Consider the following 10,733-nt stretch of genomic DNA (forward strand, 5'->3'; position numbering starts at 1 on the left):
CAGACAGGAGCCCAGAGTCAGAGGAAGGGCTGGAGTCTGGATGGGCAGGAGACTCTCTCCGACAGTTCCAGCAGGAGGAGAAGGCCCCGTCACCCCCAGAGTGTCGACAGACAGGAGCCCAGAGTCAGAGGAAGGGCTGGAGTGGGGATGAGCAGGAGACTCTCTCCGACAGTTCCAGCAGGAGGAGAAGGCCCTGTCACCCCCAGAGTGTCGACAGACAGGAGCCCAGAGTCAGAGGAAGGGCTGGAGTCGGGATGGGCAGGAGACTCTCTCCGACAGTTCCAGCAGGAGGAGAAGGCCCTGTCACCCCCAGAGTGTCGACAGACAGGAGCCCAGAGTTAGAGGAAGGGCTGGAGTCGGGATGGGCAGGAGACTCTCTCCGACAGTTCCAGCAGGAGGAGAAGGCCCTGTCACCCCCAGAGTGTCGACAGACAGGAGCCCAGAGTCAGAGGAAGGGGTGGAGTCTGGATGGGCAGGAGACTCTCTCCGACAGTTCCAGCAGGAGGAGAAGGCCCTGTCACCCCCAGAGTGTCGACAGACAGGAGCCCAGAGTCAGAGGAAGGGCTGGAGTCGGGATGGGCAGGAGACTCTCTCCGACAGTTCCAGCAGGAGGAGAAGGCCCTGTCACCCCCAGAGTGTTGACAGACAGGAGCCCAGAGTCCGAGGAAGGGAGGCTGGGAGGGGGGGAGCAGGGCGACAGTGACTCAGACGGTGCCGGAGGGCTGAGCCACGCAGAGCAGGAGGATTCTGACACCTGACTGGCAGCCAGGGCAGGGACTCCAGGACAGGGGTGATGTGGTCCCCTGCTCTAGAGCTACTGGACGTGTACATATAGCCACCACTGTACATATTTCTGTACAATGTGTGTATAGGTGTAGTGGGGTACAGTAGTGTGTGTGTGTACAGGTATAGGGGGGTACAGTTGTGTGTGTGTGTACAGGTGTACTGGGCTACAGCAGTGTATAGCTCTAGTGTTGAGGAAGGAGGGGTGTTGTCTCAGTCATGCTCTCCTGCTTCTTGCTGAACCTGAAAATCCAGAAATTTCCCAGGAGGAATCCAGCGCTGTCCCAGGATTGTCACCAAACAACATAGCTGTGTCCTCCAGCTGCTCTGAGGGCGTGACTCTCGAGGGCTGTGGGTCCGGTCTGTACCCAGGTTATAAGAGCCGGGAGATGCAGGACCAGATAGAGACAGATCACAGGTGAGACAGTGCAGGTGGATCAGCCCTCTGGAATAACAGGACATCTCCAGCTGGACCGGACCAGACCAGAACTCGCAGGACTCCTGCTGCCCCAGGTGAGTCCAGACCTGTGAACTCCCAGCTGGGAGCTGAGAGAGAGAGACACAGGAGGACAGAGACCCCACACTCTCTGTGTCTGCTCAGGGTGAAACAGCACAGTATACTGTAGTTTACTGCAGCGTGATACAGTACGATATACTGTAGTTTACTGCAGTGTGCTCCAGTACAGTATACTGTCATTTTCTGCAGCGTGAGACAGGACAGTATAGTGTAGTTTACTGCAGTGTGCTCCAGTACAGTATACTGTCATTTACTGCAGTGTGCTATAGGATGGTATACTGTAGTTTACTGCAGTGTGCTCCAGTACAGTATACTGTAGTTTACTGCAGCATGATAGTTTGGTATACTGTAGCAGTGTATACTGCGTTGTGTTACATGACACTATAGTCGTGTATACTATTCTAGTAGTGTACACTGGACTGTAAAAAGACGCCGTCCTTCGGATGAGACGTCAAACCGAGGTCCTGACTCTCTGTGGTCATTAACAATCCCAGGGTGTCTCTCGAGAAGAGTAGGGGTGTAACCCCGGTGTCCTGGCCAAATTACCCCCCTGGTCTTTATCCATCATGGCCTAATAACCCCCCTCTCTGAACTGGCTTCATCCCTCTGCTCTCCTCCCCACTGAGAGCTGGTATGTGGGGAGAGGACTGGAGCATCATCCAGGTGGGGCTGCACACTGGTGGCGGTAGTGGGATCCCCAGGACCTGTAAAGAGCCCTGAGTGGAGAGTCCAAAAAAGCACTATATAGCCAAGGCCAGCTTCCCCACTGTGGATTAGTATACCCTACAGCGGAGGAGCACAGTCATTCTTTGCCGGGCAGCAGAGGAGCCCAATGCCCGAATGCCCGCGGGCGAAACTACTCTCCGTCCCTGGGCGACGCTCGTGCGTCAGTCCCGTTCCCACCCCCACTCGAACCCGCCGACCTGCCTCAGAGTCAGAACAGGTTTGCCCACGGACAGAAACTGCACAGAGCACATGCCGTAGGGAGTCTGGTCACCTGACGTACGGTCGTGCTGAAGCTCGTTTGGATCCCAGCTCGTGTTGACGAGCCCCGCCTCCTGGACAGTCCCGGGACCTGTCTGGAGAGCCTGGCGCACCTTTCTGGCTCTACTGACAGGGAAACATTCCGAGCAGTGGGGTAGGACTAGTTCTCAGCCTACTCCTTCCGAAACGGTCTCCCTTCATTAAGCTGTGACCTTACAAGCCTCTTCAGCAGCTGATCAGACCAGCTGTGTCTGGAGAGAAGCCAGGGTATCGGCTTGTTCCCCTCTCCCACCCCTCTCTGTGTACAGTAGAGCCTCCTGTCCTGACTGGAGGAGCTCACCCAGCTGTGTCTGGAGAGAAGCCAGGGTATCAGCTTGTTCCCCCCTCCCACCCCTCTGTGTACTGCAGTGGCTCCTGTTTTGAGTCATTAAGGCGCAGCAGTTTCTCCTGATACCACCTGAATGGCGTGTCACTGCTCAGTAGCTCCCTGGCGTGACTTCAGGGCGGATTTTCATACTTGCAAATATCATGGCAAGAGAAACCGCCCGAGGCGCAGTCACAGGGCGGGCCCCCACGCAGCTGAGCCAAAAAACACGACTTGACTGACGCACTCTGGCACACCACACCCTAGAAACCGAACCAAACCAGCAGCCTCTCGCTTCCTAGTTTTTAAACTTCCTTCTGACCAATCGCCTTGCGCCATACGGTCAGGTGACAGGGGAAAGCGGAAAGGCGGAGAGGGCGTCTTCCGCCGCGCCCGCTGGCTTTCGGGGAATGTAGTCCGGGCGGGGTCCGCCATCTTGTCGTGGAGTCCGTCCCTGTTTCTGTCCTTTGTGCGGGTCGGTGACGGAGCCGCTAATTAAATCGCGGTTAAACGCTTTCTTTATTGTTTTATCGTATGTGCATCATACCACGAGCAGTCAAAACCTTCTTTAGAGGGGCTGGTGTCTATCTAACTGGTCCAGCGTCTGTCCATTTTCACGACTCCACTGCTAAATGTATTTGACTGAATTTATTTCCCAGCACATTCAATTCAACTTTATTGTCATTATACTTACACAGGTGCATCGTATAATGAAAAGTGTTTCTCATTAGTCACTCAGGTGCAGTATATAAATAGGACAGAAGATAAGATCATAGACAGTAACACGATAGCAATAACAGTAACGTGTAATAACATAACATAAATAACATGTAATCAAGTAATTAAAACGCATTTATTTTCCACACGGGTGACTGGCTCTCAGCTGCTTCCTGAAATCTTCATTTTCCCGACTTTTTAATCGGCTGTAACGTCAGTCTTTTGCACTGCTTTGGGGATGATTCATTTGGGAGATAATCTTCGAATTGTTTTTTGTAAAACGATACTAAAGCAGCAATACTAAATATGAAAAATCATCCCGATCTGTTTATCCGCGCTCTACGAACTACGACTAACTACAAAACAATAGTAAAGACTGAACTAGACACTTATAATAACACTGCTTAGTCTGTGTGAATGAAAATTATACATGAAAGAGATTAATCCATCTGAAAAATAATAAGAAGAAATTAATTAGATAAATTTGCATGAACTTTGTAATATAGAACAGAGATGTTTCTGTCTGAACTGCAGACTAATACATTTATAACAGATGAGTGTCTTAATAAAATAGTTCTTACACAGATGAGTGTGTCTGGACTGTTTTATATTATAATATATAATATCATATATTATAATATGATATTTCTGGACTATAATACAATAATATATTTATAATAGAGACACGTCTGTAGTAATACAACATGTTAAAAGAGAGACTGACTCTGAACAATATGATAATGTTTGTCTGTACTGTTATAATAATATATTTCTAACAGTGATAAGTCTGTCTGGACTGTATGATAAAAATATATTCCTAACAGTGATGAGTCTGGACTGTATTATTATAATATATTTCTAACAGAGACAGTTCTGTCTGAACAATATTATAATAATATATTTCTAACAGAGACGGTTTTGTCTGGACTGTATTATAATAATAACATATTTCTAACAGAGGTGGTGGTGTCTGAATCCCTTGCAGGTCGCCACCATGAGGACGATTGTAGGATCAGTCCTGATTCTCCTGCTCGCCAGTGAGTATCTCTCTCGCAGTGATGACGCTGTGATCAGTCGTGTGCCAGCCCCATTTAGAGCAGAGCAGCGATCAAACTCTGCAGCAGAGACTAGAGGTCTCCACTGCTCTCAGAACCTGTAGGGAAGTCTGACACACCTGTGGGGCAGGCAGAGTTCTGCCCTGCTTCTGATTAGACACTGATCAGAAGTTCAGTCCTGCCTCTGTTGAGCTGTGCTTTTTTCTCGCATCTCAGGAAAGACCCCTCTTGTTTGCAACCTGTCCAACCATTTGCCCCTGTCGAGGGTAAAGAAACAGATCAGAGCTGTTCTCTGCCCCCACAGCAGCCGCCCCAGAACAGACAGGAGGAACAGATACGTCTACGACAGCAACAGTAACAGGTTCCACTGCGGCAACAGCAACAAGTTCCACTGCAGCAACAGCAACAGGTTCCACTACAGGGTCTTCAACAGCTTCAACAGCAGCCCCTACCTCTTCAACAGCAACAGGTTCCACTGCAGGGTCTTCAACAGCTTCAACAGCAGCTCCTACCTCTTCAACACCAACAGGTTCGACTGCAGCAACATTAGCTACAACAACAACACACTCTCTCACACTGGTGTAATCTGTGAGAGTGCACACACTCTCACACTGGTGTAATCTCTCTGAGAGTGCACACTCTCTCACACTGGTGTAATCTCTCTGAGAGTGCACATTCTCACACTAGTTTAACATCTCTGAGAGTGCGCACTCTCTCACACTGGCGTAATCTGTGAGAGAGCACACTTCTCACACTGGTTTAATCTGTGAGAGTGCGCACTCTCTCACACTGGTGTGATCTGTGAGAGTGCGCACTCTCTCACACTGGTGTAATCTGTACAACAGCTGCCCCAGCGTCCAGCCCAACCGCGACCCCAGCGTCCAGTGCAACCGCGACCCCAGGCTCCAACACAACCGTGACCTCAGCGTCCAGCACAACAATGACCCCAGCGTCCAACACAACCGCGACCCCAGTGTCCAACACAACCGCGACCCCAGCGTCCAACACAACAGCTGTAACTTCAACCACCACAGGGGCTCCTGTCCCAGTGACGGCCGTCATCCTGATGGAGCTGAACTGCAGCCTGAACCAGGACTTCACAAGTGATCTCTCGGACAGCAGCTCGGCAGGGTTCAAAAACCTGTCGGCGAATGTGGAGAAACAGGTGGGTCTGTTTGACAGACGACTGGTCCTTCGCTTGTCAGGACAGAAGAAGAGTCTAGAGTAGCTGTTGTGCAGGAAAGAGTCACAATACCTCTTCCACCCAGCAGGGGGAGCTCCTGCACACAGACACAGTCACATGACAGGACTGTACCTCACCAGCCCACCAGGGGGAGCTCCTGCACACAGACACAGTCACATGACAGGACTGTACCTCTTCCACCCAGCAGGGGGAGCTCCTGCACACAGACACAGTCACATGACAGGACTGTACCTCACCAGCCCACCAGGGGGAGCTCCTGCACACAGACACAGTCACATGACAGGACTGTACCTCACCAGCCCACCAGGGGGAGCTACTGCACACAGACACAGTCACATGACAGGACCGCAGGACCGTACCTCACCAGCCCACCAGGGGGCGATACAGAGTGTGTCTCCGAGGGCAGGAGGTTAAAAACAAAACTTATTGAAATCCCACTGTCTCTGCTCTGAACTGTTGTTCCTGATAACATGTGTGATGGAGTCACCTTTTCTATTTGCAGTTTAATGCTACATACCTGAAAAAATATCCAACCTCCTTCAGGGGGTACAAAGTCAAAAGATTTTGGTGAGTTTTGTTGCACATTTCTTGCATTAATTTTCTCAGTGTCCAGTCAGTGTGTCTGTATGAACCCCTCTCTCTCTCAGTGCAGTGTTCATGTACTGGAGTGTCCAGTCAGTGTGTCTGTATGAACCCCTCTCTCTCTCAGTGCAGTGTTCATGTACTGGAGTGTCCAGTCAGTGTGTCTGTATGAACCCCTTTCTCTCTCAGTGCAGTGTTCATGTACTGGAGTGTCCAGTCAGTGTGTCTGTATGAACCCCTCTCTCTCTCAGTGCAGTGTTAATGTCCTGGAGTGTCCAGTCAGTGTGTCTGTATGAACCCCCCTCTCTCTCAGTGCAGTGTTCATGTACTGGAGTGTCCAGTCAGTGTGTCTGTATGAACCCCTCTCTCTCAGTGCAGTGTTCATGTACTGGAGTGTCCAGTCAGTGTGTCTGTATGAACCCCCCTCTCTCTCAGTGCAGTGTTAATGTACTGGAGTGTCCAGTCAGTGTGTCTGTATGAACCCCCCTCTCTCTCAGTGCAGTGTTCATGTACTGGAGTGTCCAGTCAGTGTGTCTGTATGAACCCCTCTCTCTCTCAGTGCAGTGTTCATGTACTGGAGTGTCCAGTCAGTGTGTCTGTGTGAACCCCTCTCTCTCAGTGCAGTGTTAATGTCCTGGAGTGTCCAGTCAGTGTGTCTGTATGAACCCCCCTCTCTCTCAGTGCAGTGTTCATGTACTGGAGTGTCCAGTCAGTGTGTCTGTATGAACCCCTCTCTCTCAGTGCAGTGTTCATGTACTGGAGTGTCCAGTCAGTGTGTCTGTATGAACCCCCCTCTCTCTCAGTGCAGTGTTAATGTACTGGAGTGTCCAGTCAGTGTGTCTGTATGAATCCCCCTCTCTCTCAGTGCAGTGTTCATGTACTGGAGTGTCCAGTCAGTGTGTCTGTATGAACCCCTCTCTCTCTCAGTGCAGTGTTCATGTACTGGAGTGTCCAGTCAGTGTGTCTGTATGAACCCCTCTCTCTCTCAGTGCAGTTTTAATGTCCTGGAGTGTCCAGTCAGTGTGTCTGTATTAACCCCTCTCTCTCTGTCTGGAATTGTCTGTATTCCTCTCTCCCTGCAGGCCAGGATCAGTTGTTCAAAGTGGAGAGCTGACCTTCTCAAACACATCCACCGTTCCCTCCAATGATGATGTCGCTCAGGTCCTCAAGACAGCTGTGCAGAACGGTGATGTGACTCTGCCTGTGAACACCACCACCATCAGCGTGAGCCGTAAGTCCCTGTGTGCGAGTAAAGCTCTGTGCCTGGAGAAGAACCAGCCTGCACTGGGGGGGTCCCATAGGATGTCCTGTAGGACTGTCTGTTCACTTCTGGTGTAATCTGTGAGAGAGCACACTCCCTCACACTGGTGTAATCTGTGAGAGTGCGCACTCTCTCACACTGGTGTGATCTGTGAGAGTGCGCACTCTCTCACACTGGTGTAATCTGTACAACAGCTGCCCCAGCGTCCAGCCCAACCGCCACCCCAGCGTCCAACACAACTGCGACCCCAGCGTCCAACACAACTATGACCTCTGCGTCCAACACAACAGCTGTAACTTCAACCACCACAGGGGCTCCTGTCCCAGTGACTGCCGTCATCCTGATGGAGCTGAACTGCAGCCTGAACCAGAACTTCACAAACGATCTCTCGAACAGCAGCTCCGCAGGGTTCCAAAACCTGTCGGGGAATGTGGAGGCACAGGTGGGTCTGTTTGACAGACGACTGGTCCTTCGCTTGTCAGGACAGAAGAAGAGTCTAGAGTAGCTGTTGTGCAGGAAAGAGTCACAATACCTCTTCCACCCAGCAGGGGGAGCTCCTGCACACAGACACAGTCACATGACAGGACTGTACCTCACCAGCCCACCAGGGGGAGCTACTGCACACAGACACAGTCACATGACAGGACTGTACCTCACCAGCCCACCAGGGGGAGCTCCTGCACACAGACACAGTCACATGACAGGACTGTACCTCACCAGCCCACCAGGGGGAGCTGCTGCACACAGACACAGTCACATGACAGGACCGCAGGACCGTACCTCACCAGCCCACCAGGGGGCGATACAGAGTGTGTCTCTGAGGGCAGGAGGTTAAAAACAAAACTTATTGAAATCCCACTGTCTCTGCTCTGAACTGTTGTTCCTGATAACATGTGTGATGGAGTCACCTTTTCTACTTGCAGTTTAATGCTACATACCTGAAAACATATCCAACCTCTTTCAGGGGGTACAAAGTCAAAAGATTTTGGTGAGTTTTGTTACACATTTCTTGCATGAATTTCCTCAGTGTCCAGTCAGTGTGTCTGTATTAACCCCTCTCTCTCTGTCTGGAATTGTCTGCATTTGTCTCTCCCTGCAGGCCAGGATCAGTTGTTCAAAGTGGAGAGATTACCTTCACAAACACATCCACCGTTCCCTCTAATGCTGAGATCGCTCAGGTCCTCAAGAAAGCTGTGCAGAACGGTGACGTGACTCTGCCTGTGAACACCACCACCATCAGCGTGAGCCGTAAGTCCCTGGGTGTGAGTTCGGCTCTGTGCCTGGAGAGCCAACTCCCCTGCACTGGGGGTCTTGTAGGACGTCCTGTAGGACTGTCTGTTCCCTCCCCCTGGAGCCCCAGGCCTCAGCTCACATCATCAGGTCTGGGGTGGGCTTGTTAAAGTGGGGGCAGTTCTCTCATTGGGCAGGAAGAGCTGCCCCAGTATCACAGCGAGCTCCGGCCCTGCCCTGCTCTCCAGCTCGGAGTCTCAGCACTGAGGAGAGACTCAGGGAGGGACGAGTCTCTGGGCAGGCCAGGAGGACACAGCTCCTTGTCAGCCCGGGTGTCCAGCTGTTGTTAGAGAGGTAGAGCTCCACTGACAGAGGGAAGAGGCAGCGTTTCTCTGAGAGTGAGGAACGAGTTCTTTTAGAAACCAGCAGCAATATCACCCTGCAGCCCCCAGCTGGTCACCCTACTGGAGCCCAGCACGGGTGAGCCTGGCCAGTACCTGGAGGGGAGACTCCTGGGAAAACACTGAGGCTTCTGCTGGGGGCAGGGGGCGCTCTCACCCTGCGGTCTGTGTGGGTCCTGATGCCCCAGTATAGTGATGGGGACACTGGACTGTAAACAGGCACCGTCCTGCGGATGAGATGTCAAACCGAGGTCCTGACTCTCTGTGGTCATTAACAATCCCAGGGTGTCTCTCGAGAAGAGTAGGGGTGTTACCCCAGTGTTCTGGCCAAATTACCCCCTGGTTTTTACCCATCATGGCCTAATACCCCCCTCTCTGAACTGGCTCCATCCCTCTGCTCTCCTCCCCACTGAGAGCTGGTGTGTGGGGAGAGGACTGGAGCATCATCCAGGTGGGGCTGCACACTGGTGGTGGTAGTGGGATCCCTATGACCTGTGAAGAGCTCTGTGTGGGGGTAGTGGGATCCCCATGACCTGTAAAGAGCTCTGAGAGGAGTGTCCAGAAATGAGCAATAGAAGTGTATTATTATTAATTAGAGCTATAGACATGTATTATTATTATTCCGAGAGACTGAATCAGCAGCTGTGTGTGCAGTAGAGATCTATGTTCGCTCAGAGAGCTCACCAGGAACCTTCTCTCTCTCTCACAGTGAAGCAGGTGATCAACCCCACCAGCTCAACGACAAAGTCCGGAGCAGCGCCCCTCCTCCACCCCGTCTCCAGCGCGGTGTTCTGGGTGGTCACCGTCGCCCCCGCTGTGCTGCTGGTCAGCCTGACGGAGGGGCTGTTTCCTCTGAGGGTCTTCGCCTGACCCAAGACTGGGCTCTTCAGCGCCCTGTCCGGAGTCTGTGCTGTCCTGAGTCTGTTGTGTCCTCACTTTATGTTCTTCAGCGCTGTGTCCTGAGTCTGTTGTGTCCTGACTCTGGGCTCTGTGTCGCGAGTCTGTGTTGTATCCCCTGCCTGAGGTGAGAGTGAGTGTGAATGAACTGGCCCTTTCTGTGCTCAGTGACTGTGCTCAGTGGCCGTGCTGCTCTGTGTGTGTGATGGGGTCCCCTGAGCTGAGGGAGACCCCTGAGGTCCAGGTGTGATCCCTGGATTTCTGTGCAGCAGTCCTGCACACTGACAGGTGGACAGTGAGCACAGGTCTGGGTGGAGTCTGCATGTTTCAGATTCTGAAGGAATCCAAATATTTTCACTGCATTTTTCTGTTAGCAACTGCGGGAGAGCTGGAATATTTTCATGCAAAACTTTCATTTTTTAGAAGAGCTTCTCTTTAACTTCCATCTATTTAACTATTTAACATCCTTCTAAAATCAAGAAATCAAGCCTGTGTTTTGTTTTTTTTTTGGGGGGGGGGGGGTTCTGTGAAAGTGCTTTGAGAAACCACTTGTAAAGGCGCTATATAGAACAAAGCTTCTCATTGTTATTGTATTTTGAAGACAGACCCGGCTGAGAGATATATATATAATATATAATTGGTTCTCTGTTCTCTGTCGTGCTCGGGCTGTTGTCACTCCTCAGGTGAAGCTACTGTTTTCTACATGTCCAGTATCTGAATAAAGTTGCTCAGAACAAA

General features: G+C 51.4%; 1 protein-coding gene across 2 annotated transcripts; it reads left to right on the forward strand.

The window, feature by feature from the left end:
- Positions 1 to 1,177: 1,177 nt before the first annotated feature.
- LOC138243046 (uncharacterized) lies at positions 1,178 to 10,733 on the forward strand. Of its 2 annotated transcripts, XM_069198535.1 has the most exons (11): positions 1,178 to 1,296; positions 4,351 to 4,402; positions 4,725 to 4,949; positions 5,266 to 5,362; positions 5,411 to 5,585; positions 6,127 to 6,191; positions 7,289 to 7,437; positions 7,662 to 7,909; positions 8,391 to 8,455; positions 8,567 to 8,715; positions 9,808 to 10,733. In XM_069198535.1, exons 2-11 carry the CDS (start codon positions 4,360 to 4,362, stop codon positions 9,966 to 9,968), a joined length of 1,377 nt encoding a protein of 458 aa, XP_069054636.1. In that variant the 5' UTR covers positions 1,178 to 1,296; positions 4,351 to 4,359; the 3' UTR covers positions 9,969 to 10,733. The 2 variants fall into 2 exon arrangements, with proteins under 2 accessions (XP_069054636.1, XP_069054635.1); XM_069198534.1 differs by having other exon boundaries at positions 5,266 to 5,585.

Source organism: Lepisosteus oculatus, chromosome 14 (genome assembly GCF_040954835.1).
Source record: "Lepisosteus oculatus isolate fLepOcu1 chromosome 14, fLepOcu1.hap2, whole genome shotgun sequence".
Classification (NCBI taxonomy): domain Eukaryota; kingdom Metazoa; phylum Chordata; class Actinopteri; order Semionotiformes; family Lepisosteidae; genus Lepisosteus; species Lepisosteus oculatus.